Source organism: Mesoplodon bidens (assembly GCF_964165515.1).
Source record: "Mesoplodon bidens genome assembly, chromosome: 18".
Lineage (NCBI taxonomy): Eukaryota > Metazoa > Chordata > Mammalia > Artiodactyla > Ziphiidae > Mesoplodon > Mesoplodon bidens.
Window position 1 is genome coordinate 52,602,895 of NC_138175.1, and position 27,391 is coordinate 52,630,285.

A 27,391-nucleotide genomic window follows, 5' to 3' on the forward strand; every position below is an offset into this window, starting at 1 on the left:
GGGTTGGGGGAAAGGGCTGAGATCTGTGACCTCCTGGGATGGATCAGCCTCCTTCAAGGGCCCCCCGGGCAGGGCTGAGTTCTGAGGCCCTGGGGCACAGGTCCGTGGAAGTGGTGAGGCGGTCCTCTAGAGGAAGGGGGACTTATGGCATGGAGCAAGGCTGGGTGTCTAGGGAGACACATGGGAGACTCTGTAGAGGATTAAGGATGAGGGAGGGTTCTCTGGGGAGGGGCCTAGAGGTGGAAATTGCTCCAGTAACAAAGTCAGTACCGCACAGGGACGGGCGGGCTGGAGTTGCAGGTAACTGAGGGGGCTGTTCTTCGCAGGAGGCCCTGGGGAGGCTCCCGAGGGGAAGGGAGGAGGCTGTAAGTGGGGACCGAGGAGGGGGGAGATGGCTTCCCAGGAGGAAGGGAGGCCGAGTCCCAGGAGAGGAGGCTGAATCTCTGGAGGACAGAGGAGAGCCAGTCCAGCACGGAGGCGGTGGTCTCGGGGGGCAGGCCGAGTCCCTGGGGAGGACCCTAGAAGCCCCGGATGTGGCAGTAAGCCTCCAGGCTGGCGAACAGGATGTAGAGGAACCAGAGGCCCAGGAAGAGCGCGGTGGTGGCGAGCTTGGGGCCGCGCGGGCCGCCCAGCTCGCCGCCGATGTGCGGCCGGCGCCGGTACAGCAGCACGGCGATCCCCACGAAGGCGAAGACGGTGAAGAGCGTGACGGAGAAAGCCAGCGTGCCGGTGCGCACCTCGAAGGGGCGGCCCTGCACCGCCCAGTACACGGCGGCCACAGACCAGGCCACGCCCAGGCCCAGGAACACGTTCACGGCGTTGGAGCCCGTCACGTTGCCGATGGAGGCGTCGGCGCACTGGTCCTGCAGCGCCGCCACCTTGCTGGCGAACGTGTCTGCAGGGGCAGAGACACCGCGGGTCAGGGGGGCCCCGCGGGCCCCCCCCCACGAGCATCCGCCTGGCTTTGTCAGTCACTTGCTCCCCAGAGACCCACCAGCACCCCGCTGGCCCAAGGATCCAGACTCCGCGCCCCAGTGTCGCGCGGGCCTCGCCTCCCACTCCTGGAGTTCTGTGCCCTTGACCCCACCCAGGGGGCAAAGTCGATCGCCATCTCTGTGCCTGCTGGCTACAGGCCCCGCTGCCTGCTTTCTATGGAACGTGTCTGCATCCAGTGGGATCCACTACCTACTCTCTGGAACTCAGCGCCTCCCTCAATGGGACCTGCTGCCTGCCTTCTATGGGACCCACTACATGGTTTCTATCAAGTCCTCACCTTATTTCTATGAGACCCCTCTCCCATCACCTGTCTCTTCAATGCCCTGCCACATTCTTTCTATGGAATCCATCGTCTGGTTTCTACCGTTTCCCACCGCCTTAGTTCTACAGGACATCCCATTTGTTGCTTTGGGGGAGGATTCAGTTGACATGTTGTATCTGTGGGCCCCCCTGCCTAGTTTCTATTATTCCGCACCGTTGCCTATGTTCTATGGGGTCTGCTGCTTGCTCTCTACAAGACTTGTTGCCCGCTTTCTGTGGGACTCAATCTGCTTTCTGTGGGACACACACACTACCTGATTTTTGTGGAATCCACTCTATTCTATGGGGCTTGCTGCCTGCTTTTGCTGGGAATCACTAGCTGTTTCCCATGAACCCACTGTCTGTGTTTCTACAGGCCCAATTATCCCATTGCCACCTGGCGGGACAAAATAAATGTTAGGCCCCAGCCACGGGGCACCCCTTGCCCATCAAGTCCCCACTTGGCTTCTGTCAAGCATACGGCTTCGCTTCTCTGGCCTCCACCCATTCCTGAACATCTTGCCAAGACTGCAAGTCTCTGGTGTGGAGGGCAGGCTTCACAGACCCATTCACCAATGGTTGCTTTCTACAGGACCCATCACCTGCTGTCTGGGCCTACAGCGCCGCCACCTGGCTGGTGAACACATTGATGTGGAAAAGCAAGGCGTCTGCCTCCACGTGTGGTCTCCTCCCTCCTACAGGAATTTCAGTCTCCTCCACCTGGTTCCTAAGGGACGCTCCCTCAGATTTTGGGGAAAGAGGGGATCACGTACACTGTAGTCTCTGAGGCCTCACTATCTTCTTTCTATGGCACCTCCTCCAACATGTGGTTTCTACTCTCTCATCTTAGTTAAAGCTCTGAGATTCATTGGCCTGGTTCCTATCATGCCCAGCAACAAAGGTCTATGGAATCTTTCATCTGGTTGCTTGGCAGGGGGAGGAAAGGGAAAACGAACATCTTGTTTCTGTGGAACTCACTGCATGGTTTCTATGAAGTTCCCACCTTATTTCTATGCGACCCTCCTTCCAAGACCTGTCTCTTCAATGTCCTGCCACTTTCTTTCCCTGGAATCCATCATCTGGTCTCTACCATTTCCCACCATCTTAGTTCTATGGGACATTCCACCTGCTTGCTTTTGGGGAGGATTCAATTCACATATTGAATCCATGGGTTCCCTCCGCCTAGTTTCTATTATACCCACCTGCCTATTTCCAAGGGACCCACCATATGGGTTCTGTATGATTCCACCACCTTATTTCTGCAGGGCCTTTCTCTTAGGGTCCACCTGCCTGGCTTCTCTGAGACACTCCCCCAACAAGTGGTCTCCTGAGGGGTTACCGGGGATGGAGGTGCCCAGGGCCACGAAGACGACAGCGTTGACAGAGTCCTTGAGGCCAACGGTGCAGCCGAAGTGGGAGGCGAGGTCCCCAATGAGGGCGGTGAGCAGCCCAATGACCAGGATGCAGACACCGAAACAGGCCCAGCCGTGGCAGTACTCGGTGGGGGGCACGCAGGCGAACAGAACCTTCCAGAACACCGTCAGGAAGTGCATGACGTAGTCAAAGCATGACGGCAGTCGTTCCTCCCGGGACCCGTCCTCCTCCTCCTCCTCGTCCCCTGTGGGCACACGACCCAGCTGGGGCACACACCCATGCCTCCTTCCTCGCCTACAGAGCCTCCCTTTTGTTCAACTTCTAGGCAGCCAGTCCCCAACGAATTGCTTTCCCAGAATCCCTTGCAGCTAAGAGAATGTATGGGCCCAGGTAAAAATATTCATTTTCTCAGAATCATTTGAAGCTAAAGGAGGCCATGTGCCCAGATAAAAATATGCAGTTTCCCAGGATCCCTTCTGCTAGGGGTGGCCATGTCCCTAGCTAAAGATATGCCTTTCCCAGAAGCCTCTACAACTACTGACAGCCAGGTCTGCAGCTAGAAATATTCACTTCCTCTGATTCATTGCAGCTGACAGTAGCCACATGCTCAGCTAAAGGTGCTCACTTTCCCAGAATCCCCTGAGCTTAGAGAGAACCATGTGCCCAGCTAACATTAGTCACTTTCCCAGAATCCCTTGAGGCTAGCAACAGCACTGTCCTCAGATAAAAATATTCACTTTCCCAGAATTCCATGCAGCCAACAGCAGTCAGTTCCTCAGCTAAATACTTGGTTTCCCAGAATACCTTGCAGCAGTGGTCGTGTGATCCAGTCTGGCCATGAGACATAAACAGAGGGTTTCTGGAAAGCTCTAGCTTTCCTGATAGGGGTACTGCTGTTATAGATGTGTTTTCTGAGATTTGTAAAGGATGCATCATCCTTAGAGCTGTTTGTGTTACCTACTGTGACCGAATTTGACCCACTTTTGACCTGCAGTGACTTGTGTAATGGGAAAGTGCAAGTGAAATGTCTTCCTACCTCACCTGAAACATAAGCAGAAAGCAATGAATGAGAAGCAATGAACATACTTGAGTGTGCCACGAATTACATCTGGAAGGATGCTGATAAGAAACATTGTAACCCCTGACCAGTTGCTCACAGCAAGTCAGGAAATAAAAGCCAGACCAGCCACCAAGTCATGAAGCCACTTTCCACAGTCCCACCCAACGGTTCCTTGGAACGTCAGGGAGCATAGGACAGCTGGTGGCAGTGGAGGCAGAGAGAGACTGATGGATTTGGGGATTCAGGTGATATATCCCTTTCCCACTTTTCTAGCTCACTTAGCCACTTGGCTTGTTAAAGAAATAAATGGTTGAATTTGTAAATGCTTAACTACGTGGTTTGTGAGGCTTCTCGGTTCTGCATGTTGCATCACAAAGAAAATGTTTTTGCCGCGACCCCAAGTAAAATGCACTTGGAAACTAGAACTGGAAACTCAAACGCAACAGGCACTCTGCCCCTTCCTGCTTCCCTGCTTCCTTTCTTCCTGCCTGGAATGTGGACTTGACACCTGGAGGTACAGCAGCCGTCCTGCAACCATGAGGACAACAGCTGGGAATGGAAAAGAGAAATAAAGAAGGGGCCTGGGCCTTTAATGACATTACTGAGCTGCTGCTAACTCTTTTTTTTTTTTTTTTTTTTTTTTTGCAGTACACGGGCCTCTCGCTGTTGCGGCCTCTCCCGTTGCGGAGCACAGGCTCCGGACACGCAGGCACAGCGGCCATGGCTCACGGGCCCAGCCACTCCGCGGCATGTGGGATCTTCCCAGACCGGGGCACGCACCCACATCCCCTGCATCGGCAGGTGGACTCTCAACCACTGCGCCACCAGGGAAGCCCCTGCTGCTAACTCTTGATTGCCTCCTACAGATTTTTTTTGTTCCGTGAGAAAAAATAAAGTCTAGTGTGCTTAAGCCACTTATGTTTGCCACTGAACGCATCCCTAATTGACCATACTGAGACATGGCGGAGGTCAGAGCAGGGAGGACACACTCTTGGGAGGGAGGGGGCTGCTATTACTCCGTCTCTTGGGGCTTCTTCCTGCCCTGCTCCAAATCCTGCCTTGGCTCCCCCATTGCCCTCAGATCCAGGCCCACACTCCTGAGCCTGGCATTCCAGTACCCACAGGCTCTGGCCTCTGCTGACTTCTCCAGCCTCTCCCATCTAGAGGGAGCCTCACGGGTATGCCTGTGGTTCTGGAGCCGACTCTTTGGTGTCAAACCCTGTGTGACCTTGAATCAGTGTCCTAACCTGTCTGAGCCTCTGAATGTCTATTTGAGAAATGGGAATAATAATCAGACCTGCCTCAGGAGAGGGCTGTGATGACTGCACGAGTCAGGCCATGTAATGTGCTCTCTGTGGGGCCTGGCACATCTCCACTGTGACTGTCATTGCTGCAGCCATTGTTGAAGGCCCCCTCCGGTGCCTGGGGAGGGGGGATTCAAAGATGCCTGAAACCAAGTCCAGCCTGCAAAGAACTTTCCATCGGGAGGTAAAGGAAATACAAAATCACCTCTTAGTGCAAGATGGGACATGATTCATTCCCTAAGGAAGCGAAAACCACCCTTGTTCAGCACCTCAAAAAGCTTTGTGCTCACTTGAAGAACCAAAAGGAACAAAGTACAAAATGATCAAGCCCCAACCCAGGTACTCGGGATACATTCATTAAATGAGTTCGTACAGGAAGTGGACTTCAAAGCTGCCTGGCACTCAATCTGTCTTCATCGTTGTCATCATCGTGATGATTATTACTGTTATTATTACCATAACGGTTTTATTCTTCCTCTACTACTTCCTCTGATCTAATCACTTGCTTTCTATAGACCCCTGGCCTCCACGACCACCATCTCACACCCACAGTTTCAGTTTCATGCAACCCTCTTACATTCACTAAGCCCCTAGAGGGACCTCTCTGGCTCCCCACTGTTCTTGAAGCTCAAATTCCTCACCACATCCTCTCAGACCCTGCAGGACGCATCTCCTGCCAGTTCTGACAGCCTCAACTCACGCCCCATCCCACCCTCTCCCTCTTCCTCCCACAGGCTCTCTCCACTTCCAGGAGTTCCCCTCATTCAAAACACACTCCATGAGGAAAACAAAAGAAAAGAAAAAAGCTCCATGGCTCCCCCACTGCACCTAAAATGACACCCAAGCCCTCTCCTGTGGCCTCTAAGGCCTTTGGGGTCTGAACCCTGCTCATCTCTCATGCCTCATCCCATGCCTTTTCTTCATGCCTGAAACCAATCACCCTCCCTAAATGTGCCATAATCTTGCACATTTCCAGACTCTGGTTTTCCCTCTGCCTGGCTCCCTCCTCCTGGCTAACTCTTATTCCTATTTGAAGACTCAGATCAGAAGGCCCCTCCTCCAGGAAGCCCTCCCTGACCTTCAAGTTGGGTCAGACACCCGATGTGGTCTCCCATAGCTCCCTGGGGACCCCGTTCCAGTCCTGCCCTATCTGGGTTGTCACTCTCTTGTGACAGGTTGTTTCCCCCACTGGACAGTGAGCTCTGTCAGGACAGGTCCTGAGCTGTCATGATCATGTCTTTGTCCCCAGCAATGGCCCTGTATAGGACCAGGTCCAGAGGATCCTTCAGAAGTAGATGTTGAAAGAATGTGGCTTCAGGGGGAGATGCCACTCCATTTCTATTAGGCCTACAATCTGGTGTCTCTAGGCCTGCTACCGGGTACTTTTCCATCCCTGATGCCTGGTTTCTTTTGATCCCACCGACCAGTTTCTTTCCACCCACAATTCCTCGTGTGTTTTCAGTTCCCACCAGCTTGGCCTCCCTGAAGGAAACCTGATGTTATTCAAGGGACAGAAGTCCTGAGTTCCACCCTGGTCCTTTCTGGATTCCCTGAGGGACTTCAGGCCAGTCCCTCTTATGTCTCTTGGCCTCAGTTTCCCCAATTCCTATCACAGATGGCCAGTGTTGATCTCCAAGATTGTGTCTGTGAATCCATGTCATCATACATCTGGCCACAGGGGGGCAGTGTGAGCCTGTCTGAGGCCCAAGTGGGTGAGAACCCGCTCAGGTGGGAGAGCTGGGTGCCCTGGAGACTGTCTCCATAGCAACAGAGGAACCCAGGCTGTGTGGAGGGGCCATGCCTTTTAACCTGTTTCCACCCTTCGATTACCTGAGGCCAGGAGAAAGCCCGGGCTGGGATCCCACCGCCTCACAGCTCTCCACCTCTGCCCGTCTCCACCAACTTTCTGTGTCTGTGTGTCTACCTGCCTCTCTCTCTCTCTGGCCCACTGCGTCTTCATTTTCTACACCTTTCGTGCTTTCTCCGCATCTCTGTCCTTCTCCGGGATTCTGTGTGCCTCTCTGCGTGTCTATCTCTCCTATTTGTATACTTTCCCTATCTTTTCCTTTGTCTTTCTGTATCTGTTTCTTAGTCTTTTTCTTTGAGTATCCCTGTGTCTTTCCTGTCTTCTTTCTCTTCTCTGTTGCTCTCCGTCCTTTTCTCCATGTCCCTCTTTCCCTCTCCCTTTCATTTCTCTTCTTCTGTCTCTTTGTCTCTCCACCCCTCCCTTCTTTCTTCCTCTCTCCTCCCTTCCCACTTACCTGCGCTCACCGTAATTGCCTCTAAAAACTGCTCTCTCCACGAATGGGTCCCAATCACCAAAGCCAAGTTCGTTTTCTTGATGAGTTTATCCACTGTGTTCTGGGGATGAGAGGGTGGGAAGAGACCATGGCCCATGATCACCCCAGGGCAGCCCCACGAAGGGTACTGGGGATGCGGGCTCACACCCCATGCCCAGGGGTCCTCAACCTCCCACATCCCAGTTCTAGCAAGAAGGGACAAGGGAAGCGTGTGCTGTCCATGGTGCTAACGGAGGGACACAGACGGTGGCCTCGGACCTTGGTTGCCCTTCCCTTGCGACCCTCGTGGTTGATCCCCTCCTGGACTCTCCCCGAGGAAATGACCCAGGCAAGACTCCAGGAAGGTGAGGTCCCAGAAAATCACCTTAAAATCATACGACTCCTCAATGATGACCTCCAGTCGACAGTTTTCCCCAAGAACCGGCTTGCCCATTTCTGCTATCCTCCGAGCCTCTTCCTCCTCAGCCGTCAGTTTCCTATCCCCATCCCCTGCAGCATGAGGGATGGGAGTTAGACTCCAAGGAGACCTACCGACCTGGGCCTGCGATGCCTTTACTACCTGTTCCCATTGATAAAGAAAACCCTGTCTGCTCTTCTCTGGGATGCCTCCTTGGTGATGCTTCCCCACCCTGCCCCTGCCTTCCATCTGACCACCAGCCTCCCCAACCTGAGAGCCAGCTCCCAAGGGCTGGTCCACGAAGTTCAGTTGGTGGGCTCTGAGGTTCATGTGGTGGGGGCTGTGTGACCTTGGACAATACCTTAGTCTCTCTGTGCCTCAGAGTTCATATCTGTAAAACGGGCACAATAACAGTACCTACCTCATAGGGTGGTTTCCTATTAACTCCTAGTTAAAAGAGTTAATTCATGTGAAGTGCTTAGAAGAGGGCCTGGCACACAATAACCAAAAATGTTACTTTATTATTATCACCACTATCGTCATTTCCATCACCACCCTGTGGAAGAGGCCTGGTCTTTATATCCAAGCTCTGAAAACATCCTAGAGTGTGTCTGAGGTGGTGAGGAGAGAGGGGGATTCCCGGTTTTGGTACAAATCTTGGACCCAGACCATCTACAGTTGGCTCTGGGCTCACTGACCTCCCTGAAGTATGTTGATCCTTTGCTCCAAGTCCAGCACCAACCCAATCCTAACTCTCATAAGAAAGCCACCCGTCAACCAGGGACAGTCTCAGAAAACTATGCCTGAGTGAGAAATGACTTTTATTGTGGGATTTAGGGGCCTAAATGACTGGGATTTAGGGGCCTATTTGTTATAGTTGCTTGTATTACTTACCTTGACTAATATAATCTTCAGTCTATCCTTAATCTTAACCCCAAACCCCAATTCTGATCTCAGCTCCAAAACTACTCTGTCACTATCTCCAAGCCCCTGACCCTAGTCCCGACTCTCACCCAATCTCTGACCTTGGCCCCAACTCTACCCTCAAATTCCTCAAACTCACCTCAAATTCCGACTTTAGCTTTGACCTAAATCTGACCCCAGTTCTAATCGGATTCCACCACAAACCCAGAAGCCAATCTCCATCTTAATTCTAGCTTTGACCCAGTTCCTAATCCTGATTCCAAATCCCAACCTCAACCCAGTCCTAACCAACCTCAAACCTGGTTCCCTCTGACCCCACCACAAACCCAAATTGGATTTTATACTTACTCCCCCCCCCCACCTTAACTACAACCAAAACATGATCTTGGCCTTTAAACGTCTGTCACCCCCAATTCACACTGGCTCCATCAAATTTATCTCACCTGCAACCTGCCTCAAACCTGACCTTGAGGGGAACTTGAGGCACTGACCCACCCCCAAGACCCTCCCTCCAGTGCCCCCCCCGCCAAAGTCTGGAAGTAACTCCACTCACCTTGATTGAGTAGCAGAGCTGGGGAGAGACAAAGACAGGGAGAAGGTGAGATCTTCCCTGGGAAGCTCAGATCCACGAGCTTGAAGGATTGCCCACAACTGAGCCTCCAAGGGTCCCCCCACCCTGGACCCCTTACCTCTCCCGCAGCCCACCCATCACCCCGTACCTGAAATCCCTCGCTTAAGCCACTGTGGCTGGCCCAGCTCGATGAAGAAATTATCCTTTTTCTCATATTCCTCATCATCAACTATCTTCACCTGAAGAGTTTTCCTGAGCAGAGAGGGAGAGCACGCAGTGTAAGACTCCCTCCCCCTGAATCGCCAATAACCCGCCCATTAGCCACCCAGTTTCTTGAGCACTCGCTCCATCTCAGGCTCTGGAATCTCATTCAACGTCCACAACAACCCCTGAGGGGGAGGCTCTCTTTTTATCCCCATTTGACAGAAACAAGCTCAGAAGCATCGGACGAAGCTGAGTTTGTATTAAGTATCAAGCTGAGGGGGCATCCCGATGAAACCTAGGTTAGATTGGGCGCTTCCTCTGCTCAGAACATTCACCTGGCTCCCATCTCACCCAGAATAAGAGCCAAAGACCCAAGAATGGCCCACAAGAACCCCTGCCATCTGGCCCTTGTTCCCTTTCTGGCTTCCCAGCCCTCTCACCCTCGCTCACTCCCTCCAGCAACGCTGGCCTCCTCGCTCTTCCTTGAACCTACCAGGCCTGCTTGTGCCTCAGGGCCTTTGCACAGGCTGTTCACTCCACCTAGAACACGGTTTCCCCGTGCTTACTCCCTCAGCTCCTCCAGTTCTCTGTTCAGACTTTACCTTCTTTCTCAATGAGACCCACTCCCACCGCATTCTTTAATATTGAAATCCATCCCTACCCCTATCCCAGCATGCTTGGCCCCCTTCCCCTGCTCTATGGCTTCCTTGTTCCAGATCATCTTCTAATACGCCGTCTAATGTGTTTATTTTGTTTATTGTTTGCCATTTGCCTCGTCACATTAAAATGTAAGTTCCACCAGGGCAGTGATCTTTGTTTATTTATGTTCTTTGCTGTATCCCCAACGCCTAGAACAGTGCCTGGCGTATAGTGTGCCCCCCAAAAACAGTTGTTCACTCAAAATTTTCAGTCCGGGAGACCCTTGGCTTCCTGTTCCCTGTCCTGACCACGTTTGGTGTAACAGAGGGCTGACTGATTTTCTCTGCGTCCTCGCTGCCACGGTAACCAGGACGGTGGGCGGGGAGAAACAGCCAAAAGCTATCCATCCCCTTCAGGCATACAACCGACCCCCCTCTATTACGAAGACCCACGACCCCCCAAAGCCCACAGCTCTGCCACTAGCGGCTCTTTCAGCTGTGGGAACCACAAGGCCTGGCCCCAGAACCCAGAAACACAAACACCCAGCCCACACAGTCACCCAGCAGAGGAAGCAGAGCCAATCACACCGCCCACACCCACACACCATCATACCCCGCAGCCATTCCCTTTGCAGTGGCAAAATCACACGGACCAGATGCCAACTAGCGCGACACCCCCTCCACAGCCTGGGCGACATCACCAACCTGTAAGACCCCTGCTGTGGTTCCATGTAGATTCTCCTTCCTTACACCTCACTCTTTATGCCCCTTGGTGTCTGCTTATTCCCTTCAACGTCTCTCTGCATCACAGTCTCTCAATCTTCCTTTGTCTCTCTGCCCATCTATCAGCTTCTCTGTGTCTCTCTCTCTCCATCTCTCTGACCTTCTCTGTCTCAGTCTCTCCCCAGCTCTCTGCATTCCTTTCTGTGTCCTCCTCTCCCCACCTCCGTCTGTCAGTGTCCGAGAGACTGAATGGAACAGAATGGAATAGCCAAAGTCAACACAATCTAAGCAAAGGGGTCTGTTGATTGCAACAGACCTATCTCAACACACGAACGCACAGGACACAGTGACACCCATGCAAAGACAGACGCACACAAGACGGTCACGTGGAGACATACGCCTACTTCCACCTTCACCCACTCCCAGTCTCAAGATATTTAAAATTTTCTGTGGGTGGAAAAACTGGGTGCCCCCCACCTCAGGAGTGGGCTGGGAGCTGTCCGCGGTGCTGAAACACCAGAGCAAGGAGGGGGTCTCCTGACACACACAGACAGCTATTGACACGTTGACACACTGACAGGGTGATACACACACACCTCCGACGCTCACTCTCTCGCAGACACGCCGTGATCCACTGACACACAGTGACTGACACGCAGTGACACACGCGCCAACTGGCGCCCAGACAAGTGTGCCCTCACGGGACCCAAAAGGAGGAGAAACCCAAGTAGCAAGGGACAGCAAGAGGGACTCGAGCTAGACAAGGGCAGGACTTCCTGAGATCAAAGGAAGTAGCCTTAGGAGTATGGGATTAACGGATACACACCATTATATATAACACAGATAAACAACAAGGATTTACTGTATAGCACAAAGGAACTATATTCAATATCCTGTAATAATCTATAATGGAAAAGAATCTGAGAAAGAATATATATACGTATATATACATATACATGTACCTGAATCACTTAGCTGTACCCCTGAAACTAACACAATATCATAAATCAACTATAGTTCAAATAAAAACTAATTAATTATTTTTTAAAAAGGAAACAGCCTTCCTCCCCAGCCTGACATTTTGTCATCCTCACGCCTGCCCTCCTCGTTTCCTGGGAACTCCATTCTAATTGCAGACCCAGTCTCTTTCTTATCCTGTCTCCCATCCTCTCTTGCTGACCCAAACTCTTCTCTGCAGCATCAGGAGGACCTTTCCTTCCCCGAGTCCCACTGAGTTCCTCTCAGTGAGAAGAATGTCTCTCTTTATCTCCCCTGCATGTCTCTTCCTTTTAGTCTTCCTCCCTCTCAGTCTCCCAATCCCGTTTTCCCTCTCTTGATGGGCCTCTGTCACTCAGTTTCTGGCTTCCTTGGTATCTCTAAGTGTGTGTCTTTCTGTCTCTCGTGCTCTCTCTCTCTTCTCTGTTTCTCTCTCTGACTCTCCCTTACTCTGGCTCTGGCTCTCTTTCGCTAGGTCTCTTTTGTCTCTGGGTGCCTCTCTGTCTGTCTCCCTCTCTTGCATATCTCCCCGCCACCCCATCTCTGGGTGTCTCTCTTCCATCTCTGTGTTGATCCTGCCTGGGGCCAACCCTCCAGCCCAGCTTCTTCGAAGCATCTCTAATTAGCGCCTGCCTGTCAGAGGAAGGATGTGTTTCCCTAAACGCTAATTAGCCTCCTGTTCTCCGTCTCCCGAAGCCACAGCTGGAAGCTTGGGCGGGGGTGGGGGACAGAGGGTGTCCCAGCCTGGGGAAGCCATGCGGGGGAGGAGAGGGCCTGTGGGTTTGTGGTGGCAGGCGGGAAGTTGGTTGGAAGCGACAGACTACAAGAAGGACTGGAACAAGTAGAAAGATAACACCCTCCATCCCCTCGGCCTCTTGGGTGGGAGACATGGGGCCTGGAATGGTGCCCTCAGCCCCCAACCTAAGTTCTCAACCCAAGTCAGACAGAGAGAGAGATGGAAAGGTATGGAGAGTTCGTGACTGAAATACAACCCGAGTCAGAGAGCTAGCTGGATACTGGGGACAGAGATCTAGAGATTAACAGAAACCCGGAGGGGAGGTGCCAGGAGCGAGAGACGCAGAGATGCAAACGGAGAGATGGAGAGATAGAGCAGTGAGAAGCTGAGCGGGAGGCCAAGCCACAGAAGCTGGGAGGCGGAGAGGGAAGGGGAGCGCGGTGAGGGCTCTGCTAGGTGGGAGGCGCGTGGGCGGCCGCAGGAGAGAGACAGACTGGCGTGCGGGGGCGGAAGGGAGCGGGCAAAGGAGGGGAGGCACCTTCTGCCTCCCAGGCAGGCGGCCGGTGGGGGGGGGAAGGGGGAGGGGGATGTGAGGCTGCAAGCACACATGGGGGGAACTCGGGCATCTGTGTAAGGGGTGGCCGGGTGTCTGGGCGTGAGAACAGCCCTGACACTGTGTCTTTGACTTGTGTGTGTCCGTATGTGCCGGTGTGCGTGTTGGTTGTGTCTGTGTGTCTACATACGTATTCCTGTGTATCCAGCTCACCTCCCGAGATTCCACACCACCCTCCCAAATCCCAGCCCTCCAGTTTCCCGTGTCTCTTCCTAGGCCCCCAGATTCCTACTCGGCCTCTTCCCAAAGCCTCTCCCACATTCCTCTTAGGTCTCCTGCTATTCCCCCAGGTTCTTCCGCCTACCCAATAGCTTCACCCCTTCCCCCATCCACCTCCTCAGTCTCCGCCCCATCTCCTTAGACCCCGCCCTCTTCCGCTGTCCTTGTCCTTTTCCCTGAGTCCCTACCCAGACCCCACTCGCCCTCCATTTCCACAGACACCTTCCCACCTCGAAAGGAACCTCAGGCCACACTCCTCCCTTCTACAAATTAAGCCTTCCACATTCCTCTCCCCAGGCCCCATCCCATTTCCTCTCCTCTCTCCTCACTTGGCCTTTCTTCCTGGGGTCCCACTCTCCTCTCCCCAAACCAGCCCAGTTCTCCCAAGCCCCGCCCACATCCCGTCCCAACGTCTTGGCCACGCCCCGTCACTCCAGTCTCCTCCCTCCTCTCCCCTGTCTCACCTCTTCCCTGGGCCCTGTCCCACTTCCCCTGACCTCTCCGTTTCAAGAGCAAGGCTCCATCAAGGCCCCACCCCTTTCCAAGACCACGCCTCTCCGAGGTCCACCCACTTCTCGACCTCTCCTATCCAGGCCCCGTCCCGCCCGGGCACAGTTCCGTCCTGGTCCCGCCCCTCTCGCGGGCCGCGCTCGGTCTGCCCCGCCCCGCGGGCTGCCCGACTGGCGCGCTCACATGGTCTCGTCGTCGCCGAACTCGAGCTCGCCGCACGCGTCTTCGTAGTGCACGCCGCCGCCGCGCGCCGTCCCGTCCACTGTGCGGTAGGGGAGGCGCACGGTGCCGCGCGCGCCCGAGCTGCGCACGACGCGCACGTCCACGGTGCCCATGCACTCGCTCACGTGCAGCAGGCGGTCCTGGAAGGAGAAGATGCCCGCGTGGTCGTCGTCCAGGATGGTGACGGTGGCCAGCAGCGGCGCCACCAGCCGCCCCTTGGGCCGCCCGCCACCGTCGGGCTCGAACATGCCCTGCGCGTCGCCCACGCGTAGGTTCAGCAGCCGCACGAAGAAGTGCTCGTCCTCCTCGAAGATGTCGTCGTCGATGATGCCGATACGCAGCTCCTTCTGTGTCTCGCCCGGCTTGAACACCAGCGTGCCCTCGCTGCGGTGGAGGAGAGAGGAAAGAAAGGGGAGAAGGTCGCTCAAAGGCTGTGGGGGAGGTGGGAGGAGTCGGGGGGGCCTCCTAGAGGAGGGGGCCGCACCACGGAAGAACTTACAGATATAAAGGTGGACAGGCAGTAAACAAGTAATACTGAGGGTGAATGAGGGTGGGCTCCGGGGCAGGAGATGCAGAGGGAGAACAAGACAGAGTTGGCCTCTCCCGACATCATCATCTGATGATGAAGGTCAGATCAGGGCAGGCTTCATGGGAGAAGATTTAGTGGGCAGGAGAGCTCCAGGCAGAGGGCACAGCACATGCAAAGTCCCAGGGTGGAGAGGGAGCGTGGAGTGGTCCACAGCCACGCTTCTCCAACTTCCAGGTGCACACGAATTCCCTGGGGCATCTTGTTAAAATGCAGATTCTGGTTCAGTAGCGCCTGGGTTTCAAGACTCTGCGGTTTTAGTTAGCGCCCAAGGGATGTGAATGGTTCTGGCACATGGACCACACTTTCAGTAGCAGGGACATAGGGCCCAGAATTGACCTTGCCATGCTTCTCATAAAAACCATTCTGTGCTCCCAGGTATACCCAAGAGAAAGTCCACACTCCTCAACTTGGCATCATCAGTCATTCAACATACACTCCCAGAGTGTATACACTGCTGGGCAATGCTGGGAACACGGGAACAGCCCCATGGCAGAGCCATATCACAGTGACAACTACACATCTCGGGATTTAATTACAGTTCATTCATCCAACAAACATGTATTGTGCATCTGCTGTGTGCCAGGCACTGTTCTTAGTGTTGGGGAAACAGCAGCAAACCAGATCAGAGAAAAATCCTTGCCCTGGTGGAGCTTCTGTTCCAGTGCAGGAGACGAATAATAAAACATATAATGTCAGGTGGTGATGATGCTCTGGAGAAAATAGAGGAAAGAGGGTAGAGAGTAGGAGAAGGGGCTGTGTTAGAGTGGTCAGGGAAAGCTTTTCTGAGGAGATGACATCTGAGCAGAGGGCTGAGGGAGGGAGCTACGTGGAGGATATCTGGGGAAGAGTATTCCTGTAAAGGGAACAGCCAGTGCAAATGTCCTGAGGCAGGAGTGAGCCTGGAGTGTTTGAGGAACACCAGGGAGGCCAGTGTGGCTGCATCTGAGGGAGCAGGGGGAACAGGGGCAGATGTCATGGGGCCTTGGTGGGCCACGGTGAGGACTTCGGCCTTTACTCCAAGTGAGATGGGAACCATGGGAGGCCTCCGAGCAGAGGAGGGAGGTGAACTGGCTTAGGTTTAAAAGAGCGTCAGTTGTGTAACTCTCTAAAGCACGTGCAAGATGTTCTACTATGGGGTGGGGGAGGGAACGAGGCAGGGCCTGAGTCAGGGTGAAACTCTGAGGGAACAGGGAATGAGGGGGCTCCTCCTGGCAGGGCTGCAGACATCAAAATGACTCTGGGATGTTAACAGATGTCAAAAATCTATAATATCCCCCCACCCCTCTGTGGGAGGGGCAGAGGGACCCCAAGATTCTGGCAGAGGTAGAACTGGATGACAAGACCTGGATGGAGGGAACAAGGCCTCAACGTTGGGGCAGCCGTCAGCCTAGGGGCGCTATCCATGGTGGCTAAGGCACCCAGCTGGGTGGGCCGACCTGTGCCAGCTGTGTGATCTCCAGGCAGTTAGGATTCTGCAGCCCTCTGAGCCTCGGTTTCCTCATCTGTAAAATGGAGGTAATAACCCTGTCTACCTGTGATACCTGCACTAGCTAACTAGTGAATCCTAAAGTAATGGCATGTTAGAAGCGGAAACTTAAGGGATAGTAGAATGTTGGGTTTTTAGCACCATCTTTACGAAACGGTTAACCTGGACATCACCAGTAACGGGACACGTGGGCGTCATGTGCCTCCCGGCACCATGCACCGAGGAGGGCACCATGCACCGAGGAGGGCACAGCATCACCTCCATGGAGTCCTGCCAGAGTGCATCATCTGAATCTAATCATGAGGAAATATTAGATGAACCCAAATTGAGTCTTGTTCTAGTAAGTGGTCTAACGCCTTCAGAAGTGTCGGGGTCATGAAAGTCATGGAAAGTCATGGAAAGGCTGAGGGATCGATCCAGACTGAAGAAGGTGAAAGAGACATGATGACCAAATGCACCATGTGGTTCCAGATTGGATGGGAAGAGAGGGAGTGAAGACACAGCCATGAAAGGTGAGATAGGGACAACCAGGGAAATGCAAACATAGACTGTAGATTGGATCATAATATTGATTCACTATCAAATGTCCTAAGCGTGACCATTGTATTGTGATGATGGACGAGAATATCATTATTCTTAGCAGATGCACACTTATGTTTATGGGTAAATGGCCATGCTGCCTGCAACCCACTCTAATAAAGTGCCACAGTTATTAATATTATTATATATTTTTCTAAAACAAACTTATGGTTACCAAAGGGGAAAGGTGGGGGGAAGGATAAATTAGGAGTTTGGGATTAATATACACAACTATATATAAAATAGACAATCAACAAGGACCTACTGTAGAGCACAGGGAACTCAATATTCTGTCATCACCTATATAGGAAAAGAATCTGAAAAAGAATGGATATATGTATATGTATAACTGAATCACTTTGCTGTACACCCAAAACTAACACAACATTGTCAATCAACTATACTCCAATATAAAATAAAAATTAAAAAATAGAGTAGCATCTCAAAAAACATATTATTATATATTAAAGAGAGAGAGTGAATGCACACAGGACAAAATAGGAACAATTGGTGAATCTGGGTGGAGGTTACATGAGGGCTCGCTAGACTATATTTGCAGCCCTTCTGTAGGTGTGAAATTTTTCAAAATAAAAAGTTGGGGAGAATCTGCCTGCCAATGCAGGGGACACGGGTTCGAGCCCTGGTCCGGGAAGATCCCACATGCCACGAAGCAACTAAGCCCGTGCTCCACAACAAGAGAAGCCACCGCAACGAGAAGCCTGCACACTGCAACAAAGAGTAGCCCCGCTCGCTGCAACTAGAGAAAGCCTGCGCACAGCAACGAAAACCCAATGCAGCCAATAAATAAATGAAGAAGAAAGAAAGTTGGGGAGAAAAAGAACATGGGGATTTTAGAAACCAGATATCAGAATCATAGAAGGCTAGGTTCACAAGACTCATATTCCAATACTGGGTGCACAAAATCTGCGAAAATGAAAATCTTAGAACCATCAGATCAGAGACTGGGGTACAGATTAGAATATCAAAATGTGGGAAACCTGGAATCTTAGAATTTTAGACCCTTAGCATGTTAGGATTATAGGGGCTTAAATCTCCGAGTCTTGGAAGAGCTGTGCGGTTTGGGGGCCTCAGAGATCATTATTAATTTGAAGAAACTAAGACCCCACAGGACCACCATCGTCTAGTGATACCTGTGGGCAAATTAGAAAACGGCTCCCCTTCTTCAAGACACTATTTCCGCGGATCTGGAAATTGTCATAATAGACACAGAAATCTACAATGTCCACTATATGAATCACGCTTTCTTAGATGTGCTGCTCTTGTGCACTGCACAACCTCAACAACTGTACATGACAGCCCTGTCTGCCCAGACTGAGGCAGGAACTTACACAAGGAACAGGGGGCAGGGCTAAGCTTGGACTGGAGCCCAGGTGTCCTCCCTCCCAGTCCTGGACCTAAGCTGCCTTGATAAGCGATGCCAGGCCTGTGAATATCAACTGCATTGGGAGAACAGGGATGGGTAGGAAGGTGTCAACTCTTCCTGGCTCTTTGGTTCGACCACTGAACAGCATTTACTCCTTCACTTCAAACATCTCCTTCATGACGTCATTGGCAGGTGAGAAGGCAGCCTCTGATCCCAGCAGGTGACACGTGTACTCACTTCCTTCTGCAAAGGCTTGGGGCTTTGATGGGGGCAATGCAGACCCAGAGGTGTGGGTAGGAGGGGAATGGTGGATAGACTGAGTCACAGCAAGCCCCCGAGTAGTGGATACCTTTTCTTCAGTCGAAGGAGGCTGGAGATGTAGGATGGGCAGAGAGGATGGAGGGAGGAGGTCATGGGTGGCCAAAGGGATCCCATGCTTCAGGATGATGGAACAAAGATCCGTGAACAGTTGTGCTCCACTCAGGGAAGGCTGCGGGGGGGCAGGGTAGGAGAGGTGGATGAGGATGGGCAGACTAAAGGATCCTGGACTGACTGAGGTGGAGGGAAAGACCTACAAATGCCCAAAGCAGTGGAAAGATATGTAGATATGATGGGGCAGAGGGGAGCCTGGGCTACCAAAGGTCTTTGCTGAGGCACAGTGGTGGAAGTAAAGATCTGTGAAACAGGGACCTCCATCCCAGAAAGAGAAGAGTTCGCGGATGAGGGGCTGGCTGCTGCCTGAGGGCAGAACCAGAGATCTGTGAACAGTTCAGCTTCAACTTGCAGGTGGAACCCATGAAAAGCTCAGCCATCAACACTCTCCCCCGTATTCTGCTTTATTTTTCTTCACTGTTCTTACCACTCCCTGATACTTTAATGTATTGAATGTATACTTTCTAATGGCCTGTCTTTCCCATGAGAATGTCAGCTGCATTGGGGCAGGGACTTTTACGTCTTTCGTTTACTGCTGGTCTCCATTGCCCAGATTCGTTTCTGGCACATAGAAGACACACAATAAATGCTATTATTATAGAAAACCATGGGAGACTTGCACATCAGTTAACATAACGAAACATACTGTAAACCTATAATTCTTGAAAGAGTGTGGTATTACAGAACTACTGTGTAGTACAGAACTACAAATACATAAAGAATTTCGTGGTCCCATGAGAGCACAGAAGTTACCTATCTTTACTGTTCTCTGTCGAGCCCCTTAAAAAAGCATCTGTCAGATGGATAAACAACAAGGTCTTACTGTATAGCACGGGGAACTATATTCAATATCCTGTGATAAGCCATAATGGAAAAGAATATGAAAAAGAATGTATATATATATATATATATATATATATATATATAACTGAGTCACTTCGCTGTACAGCAGAAATGAACACAACATTGCAAATCAACTACATTTCAATAAAAATTTTTTAAAAAGCATCTGGCACCTAGTAGGCGTGCAGTAGGAGTTGCTGAACAAGATCACAGTTCTGCTCAAAGAGGGGTGAGGAGAGGGACTGGGGCAGTGAGACACAGGAGGGTGCAAAGAGTGCGTAGCTTTATGGTGAAACCAAAGACCCAAAGACAATTTGGACACTGTCTGTCCTCTTATCCCACTTCATTTTCCCCCATCACCTGACGTTTTTATATGTTTCATAGTTTATAACCTTATTGCAACTTGAGGGTAGGGACCTTAGCTGTCTTGTTCACCGGGGTATACACCTGGCATATAGTAGGTGCTCAATAAACATTTTTACTTTAATTGGTGTGTGGGAGGATACTTGTTCTACCGGGTATGATACATATAATGGAGCTATAATAACACAGTGGAGTGTCAAGCACAAGAATGCACAGGTAGAGCATGGACATGGGAGGAGCAGCCTGTGGTGGATGGACAGCCACCGCTGTCTGCCTTGTCCAGCAGCGTTTGCCAAATGCCTAGAACAGTGCCTGGTACAAAGTAAACTCTCAAGAGTGAATGAATGAATGAATGAATGAATGAATAAATGAATACTGCAGGTCTGCCCATAGCAAAGTAAGGATGGGCGCCAGAGGTAGCCAGGAGACTGGGGAGCCTGGAGGCCACTGGATGGCGGAACCTATGACCTTCGAACAGCCAGCCCTCCCTGCCCACCCACCCCAGGCGGGCCGGGGAGCGCTGCCCGGGACCCACCTGTACTCATAGTCGGAGCCGGCCTTGGCGGAGCCGTCCTCCGTGCGGTAGTCCACGTAGAAGGTGCTGTTGCCCTCGCCGCCTTGGCAGGTGACGGACAGCAGCACGGAGCCACAGTTCTCCAGGCAGTGGTAGAGGCTGGGCTCAAAGAAGATGCGGCTGGCGCCGTCGTCCTCGTCCTCGCCGGGGCCCTCGGCCGGGCTGGCCCTGCGCGAAGCGTCCACCGCGTGTCGCCGCAGCACGTTGCCCGCGCCCGTCATTAGCCGCGTGGCCTGGATGCGGTAGAAGGCGCGGCTCTTCTGCTGGTGCAGCAGCGCGTAGTAGTTGGCGATGCCCACCAGCTGCTCCAGGTCCTTGTCCGGGTGCTTCTGCTTGAGGTCCTTGAGGATCTGGATGACCTCGCGGCGGCTGGCGTCCAGCTCGCGGGCCTCGGCGGGCCCCGGGCCCAGGCCGCCCACCTCGCCCGGCGCCTCGGCGCCCAAGAACGTGCCGTCCAGCTCGATGCTCTTGGGGGGGTCGCCCTCGGCGCCGATGATGATGCCGCTGCGCGGGTCGGTGCGGTAGCGCTTGTACACGTACTTGTAGAAGAGCAGCCGCTTGTCAGCCATCCAGGCGAACACCACGCACACCGGGAAGAAGACGAGGGTCAGCAGCGCCTCCCACACCTGCGGGCGGCCCCGCGGGTCAGGACCGCCGCGCCGGGAGGGGGCGCGCTCGCAGCCGGCCCGCCGCCTCCCGGCGCCCCTCTTCCCAGAGCCCCGTCCCGGCCACCACCCGGCGCTCCCCGCGTCCTTCTCTCCTGCATCTGTCCCCATCTGGCTTTCTGTCTCTGCTTCTCTCCTGTCTCTCTTCATCTCTGACTCTCCCCCTTTCTCTTCGTGTCTCTGTCTCTCCCCTTTTCCCTTATCTCCCTCCATCTTTGTCTCTGTCTCTCTCTCTGGCTCTTGTCTCTGCTCCTCCCTGCCTCTCCCCATATCTCGCTCTCTCTGTTTCTCTAGGTCGTTGTCTCTTTCTCTTTCTGCCTCTGTCTCATCCTCTATTTCAGTTGGTTTTTTATCTTTCTCCCTCTGTGTCTTCCTGTCTTGTTGCCGCTGAATCCTTGTCTCTCTTTCATATCTTTTGTAGATACCTACCTCTCTCTCTCATGAAATTCTTCACAGTTTCCCACCCCACCCTTCTTCTCTCTTTATGTCCCCCCCACCTTCCCCCGCCTTTCCTGTCTCTCTCCTGGTCTCATCCATCCATCCATCCACCTTTTGTCACACTGAGAGCCACACTTAGCTACCCCAGTGCCGGGAACCCAGACATCCTATCCCCAGACATACTAAGCCATCACCAAGCCAGAGACACGTCCCCACCGTGTGGTCCCAGCCCCTGTCCAGGGGCAGAGCTGGTGTCTCTTCTTGCCTCTCTCTCCCTCTATCTTTTCTCTCCCTGCTCCATTTCCCCTCTGCCCCTCCTCACCCGGGATGCCTCCACTTCTCCAAAGCCTACCCATCACCCAGGGTCTGCCCTCTGTTCACCTCCCCAAACTGTCGTATTCCCTCCCCCCCAGCCCCCCACCAGTGCATACAGCCCTTGCCAGATTCTCCTTCCTTAGGATTTGTTTGGCCCTTAGGGACAGGACTCTGACTCTAAAAGAAGCCCACGTTTGGCTCGTTGTCTGACAGCCTCATAAAGCGAGTTCCCATATTTACATGCTACCGCCCCAGAGAGACAAGGCAATGCTGAGTTTAGATCCTGGTTCTAGAAGAGGAATGCCTGGCCCAGCCTCTTGTCTGTAAAATGGGAACATCCCCAAGACTGAATGAGCTTATGTACCCCTAGCACTTAGCCTTGTTGGTTATTGACACATGGCAAATACACAAAACATGAAATGACCATTACCATTATTATTATTACTAGCGCTATTATCTTGGGCTCATTGAGGTCTGGGACTCAGTCTGCCTGTGGTCTGGCACAGGCCCAGGCATGTGCAGGAAACATCCACCAACACCTGACAGTTCGCCTTGAAATATTCATGTAAAGACTCATATGTTACCTTTCTCATTAAAGATAAGGAAGAAAAGGTTAAAGAGTATTTACAAATCAGATGGCCCCAGAGGTATATTTAAAATGAGCCTGGTAGGGGAACGATCTTTAAGCTCCGACTGCCACAGGCCCTTGTCGCTGTGTTTACTGATGGTTCAGAGGAAAAGCAGGACTTGGAAATAGTACCACACAAAGCCACCAAGCAGGTTTGTGAAAAGAAACTGAATTTTCCACGCAAGCTGTAAAATGAACTCTTGCCTTGTGCTCATTGAACTGGCCACTGTATATGCTGTGGGCGATTCTCTCTTAATCAGAAGAGAGATCTCAAACGCCTGAGATCGGCTTTCTTCCCTGCAGGTAAACAAAAGGTGATTCTGATAGATTCACATCTGCTTTCTAGGGCATCCCCTGCAAATGGGCTCACGGGCTTGCCCACCCTGGGAGGGGAGCGAGACACACCTTCAGGTCTCAGTGGATAGAACGCCCCCAAGAAGGGTTGTCACAGATCTAGGGATATTTATGGGTTGCCACCATAATTGGGGAGGGGGATATGGTCCCAGCCTGGTGACATCCAGCGACTCATGGGACAGTCCCATACAATGCAGAATTGTCCCACGTCCTGCCTGACTTCAGAACCTCCCACTGGACGTTCACGTCGGCGAAAACCCTGCTTATGATCATTGGAGTCTACACTCCATTCTGTTTTATGTCTCTATGAAGTATTTTCCTGTGTGGTTTAATGTACGCTGAATATGCCTGATTTCAATCTCATGGCTACCCGCTCCTCTGCTGGTCTCTGTGCCTGGGAATGGTTTCTGATTTTTTTTTTCTCTTAAACCCCAACTTGTTCATTATATGTAAGTAGATGCCACCATCTGGCTCTTCGTCATGCCTTTGAAGGTAGTCATGCCCAAGCGTTTACATGTAGAAATGCAGATTGTTCTATTAGATATTACTTTCCTTTATATCACAGTCTGGGCATTATACTGACTTCTGGGAAGCCAACCAGTGTAGGGAAGTTTGTTAACGGGAAGACGAGCTCACATTTACCCTGTCCCAGGCTCGCTGCTCTAAGCCCTTCCACATGTAGCAATTCAACTGATCCTCATGCAGCCCTCTGAAGCTGGTACTAGGATGACCCCCTGATTACAGGTGGGGAAACTGAGGCACAGAGCAGGTAAGGAACCTGCCCAAGGTCATACAGCTAGGAAACAACAGAGATGGGATTTGAACCCAGGCCTCGGGTTCCAGAGTCCAGGCACCAAACTCTGAGGCTAGAAAACCTCTCTCCTATTAGCTAAGAATTTCACACCAGCAGAATAAAGGGGATATAAAAAATTTGTTATAAAAATGGAGGATTGGATATGAAGGGTCAGGAACCAATGGTCTACTTCAACCCCTTCTATGGTCCAGATGTGTAAACGGAGGTCCAGAGGGTACAGGCTTTGCCTGACGTCACAGAGCATTTCCGGAGAAAACCCAGGGCCAGACCCATCTCTCACTACTCCAGTTCATCGCCTCTAGGAGGGACTGGCATCATCTTTAGCTCATGCTCGTTCTTTCGATTATGTCATGAAAACATCCCATAAGTCTGGCCATTTCATGAAAACATCCCAAAAGTCTGGTCTCCATTTACTCCTGAAGGGATCCTCCATAGCCACTTCTCTACCCAGAGCTGTGGCATTTTACACTGTCTTCCCTAGGTCTGAGCCAGCTCCTTCTCAGGGGAAATCTCTCCCACTCCCTATCCCATCCCTATCTCACCTCCCACCCATGGTGTCTAAAATTCCTTTCACAGTTTCGGTGTAAATCCTTGTCAGGGACCACTTTGAAAACCTAAGTCAGAATAGCAACCTTTTTTTTTTTTTTTTTGTGGTACGCGGGCCTCTCACTGCTGTGGCCTCTCCCGTTGCGGAGCACAGGCCCCGGACACGCAGGCTCCGGACGCACAGGCTCCGGACGCGCAGGCTCAGCGGCCATGGCTCACGGGCCACGTCGCTTCGCGGCACGTGGGATCCTCCCAGACCGGGGCACGAACCCGCGTCCCCTGCATCAGCAGGCGGACTCTCAACCACTGCGCCACCAGGGAAGCCCTAGCATCCTTTTTTAATAGTGCCTGAGAACCGTGTGAAGCATCGTTCTGTACTTTTTGCCATGGCAGCCAGGAAACTCAGCATTACAGTAGTGAGTCAATCACATAACTGTCTCATCCCTGTTTTCTGGTGCTACCATCTCCCCTTTTCCTCACTGTGGCTTCTACTCCCTCGGATCTGCCTTGATATCATCTGCAAAGAATTTTTATAGCTCTAACTTTAGATCCTTCCTGGAAAGAAACTATAACTGGCAAAACATGACAGATATGGATGAGTATATTATACGCATGTGTGAAGGAATCCTGGTTAGGCTCAAATAAATTATGCACATGTGTGAATTAAGCCAGGCCCATGAATACATTATGCAAATGTAGGTGGTGGTCGTGGGGGCTGTGGGAAATAAATTGGGCAAATGTTTTAAAGGAAGACTAAGCAGTATGCCCGTTAAGACACTGGATAAATGAGAGGCAAATGATTATGTGAATGTGGGTGTAAATTATGCAGCTGTGGGTCTAAATTTTGTCTCACTATTGGACTAAATTATGCAAAGTGGTCTTTGCAGTGGGCTGGGTTTATACCTAGGTTGGATTGGATGTGAGTATGAATTACAGTGAAGTGGCATAAATTATCCTAACATCAGAAATCAATTATTAATAATGAATGAATTATGCAAACCACGACTGCATATCTGGCAAATACAGAGCTAGATTACGCAGATGTGGGCATGGATCTATGCAAAGTCCATGGGTAAACTACGCAAATTGCACCAAGTTACACCAAGTTACCCAAGTTAGCACTGTCAGAAGACACAAGGCTGGATTATGCAAGTGCAAGGCGAATTATGCAAATGGGGGATGTCTTACTGCCAGAGTGGAAATAAATTATGCAAAAGGCAGGGAGTATAGGAAAACATGTGTGACCATACCTGGCAAATACCTGGCTAGACTGTCGTATGCATTACACAGATCACTAGGGCTCTGTTAGCACATATGGCCCCCTTGTGAGAGTTCTGGATGGGCATATTGCGAAATGGCACCCCATACTGCGCAGGTGAGCCCTTTCCAGGACCTGCAGTGCCATCCATCCAGACCTGGCTTGGGGGCACCCACTGGACTCCAGTCCCAACTTGCCCTCTCTGGCCCAATGCCTTTGTGCAGTGCGTGACCTGCACAACCATACCTGGCGGCCCTCTCAGATGTGAGCATGCATTTCTGCAAATGCAGGCATTGACTCTCCAAGCCTGGGGAGCCATCCCTCTGGATTTTGCTGACATACATGCACCAAGGAGATGTCTGTGGGTCCTTGCTCACCTGGACCACACCCGGGGAAAAGACGGCAAGGATGAGATAGAGCCAGACGTAGGCGAAGATACTCCAAGAAGCGGTGACAAAGAAGACTCTCAGGTGCTTGATCTTGCGGCTCTCACCGGCTGGGATGACGTAGATGCACACGGCAATGACCACAAACATGTTGAAGGCAGCGCTGCCCACGATGGTGCCCGGGCCCAGCTCGCCCGCCTGGAAGTTGTGGCCGCAGACCTCAATAACAGACAGCAGGATCTCAGGGGCCGAGGAGCCCAGGGCCATGAGTGTGAGGTTGGACACGGTCTCGTTCCAGATGCGGACGGTGCCCACGCTGGTCTCGCCATTGGACTTAGTGATAGTGATCTCTTTCTCCTTGGACGTGATGACCTCGATGGATGCCATGAAGCGGTCGGCAATGATGGATACACCCAGGAACATGTAGACCATGGCCACAAAGTAGACCACAGCCCGCGCTGCTTTGTCCCCCAGCGACGGGTCATCAGGCTCCCAAACGGGCAGCAGGACCCCTGGCTGGCAGCGGTTGGAGCCCTGGCAGCCCTCCATGCTGCTGGCATCGCTGTCGTTGGCTGGGGGAGGTGGCAGGGAGGGGGTCGGGGTGGCTGCCCCTGAGCATGGGGGAGTCCCCAGGAGGAGTGCAAACCCCACCAAGGCCAGGGGAGCCATGGAGGGGGTGAGGTCCTGTGGGGGAGGAGGAAGTCTGGGTGAGGGGAGCAAACCCCTCCCTGTTGCTCAGGAGTCAAGGTTCACTGGGGTCGGAGAATGGGGGAGAAGCTGAGGACTAACAGAGGGAGGAGAGAGACTGGGGGAGCCAAAGAGAGACAGTGATTCAAAGAGACAGGGTCACAAAGAGACATAGAGAGCGCCAGGCAGAGACCAGGAGAGAAAGACACAGAAAGATAAAGACGTCATGCACTGCTGATGGGAGTCAAACCACTGCAGGAAACTATAGCTGAACATCAAGCATCCTAGGACTCAGCAATTCCACTCCCAGGTATGTACCCAAGAAAAATAAGTCAAGTGTTCGTCAAAAGACACATACACAAATGTTCACAGCAGCTTCATTTATAATGGCTCCCCTCTTGAAACAACCCAGATGCCTATCAGCAAGAACATGGAGAAGTACATGGCGGAATAGTCATGCAGTGGAATATTATACAGCACTGAAAAGGGAGCGGGCAACTGATACACCCAACAGTGCAGTTGAATCTCACAGACATGCCATGGAAGAGTGAAGTCAGGTGCAAAAGAACACAGACTGAATAAGTTAGTGGGAGAGGCAAGGGGCTGGGGGGCCCTCAATTCATTTTGTGATTCCTATGGTTTCCAACTTGGCGTCAGAGGGCTCCTGCTTGGGATTTGGGCTGTGGCAGGTGCTGGGGTGTTTGTCTGTTTGTCTCAGGTAGGGCTGGGGAGGGACTGCTGGAGGGTCTCTCACTCACATCCTTCCCCGCAATGCTGGCAGGTGTCTCTCTCCAGCATCCCCGGGTCTCTGGCAGGTGCAGGATTCCTTAGAAGCTGAGACATGAGGTCCTAGGCTGGGCTTTTGGACCCCACACTGTGGGTGTGGGGTGAATACTTCTCTTCCTGCCTCTGGTCCTGCGTTCGAGTGGCTATTTCTGTATCTAGGTCTCCTTTAAAAATGCC

At 52.3% G+C, this 27,391-nt stretch overlaps 1 protein-coding gene across 3 annotated transcripts; it reads right to left on the reverse strand.

Moving 5' to 3' along the window:
* Positions 1-450: 450 nt before the first annotated feature.
* Positions 451-26,410, reverse strand: SLC8A2 (solute carrier family 8 member A2; the record flags this gene model as incomplete). 3 transcript variants are annotated; one of them, XM_081216404.1, is made up of 9 exons in its annotated part: positions 451-895; positions 2,636-2,914; positions 7,296-7,395; positions 7,699-7,823; positions 9,209-9,226; positions 9,375-9,478; positions 14,049-14,471; positions 20,299-20,963; positions 25,733-26,410. In XM_081216404.1, 9 exons carry the CDS (start codon positions 26,408-26,410, stop codon positions 519-521), a joined length of 2,769 nt encoding a protein of 922 aa, XP_081072530.1. In that variant the 3' UTR covers positions 451-518. The 3 variants fall into 3 exon arrangements, with proteins under 3 accessions (XP_081072530.1, XP_081072529.1, XP_081072531.1); XM_081216403.1 differs by having other exon boundaries at positions 20,299-20,978; XM_081216405.1 differs by lacking the exon at positions 9,209-9,226.
* Positions 26,411-27,391: the final 981 nt, after the last annotated feature.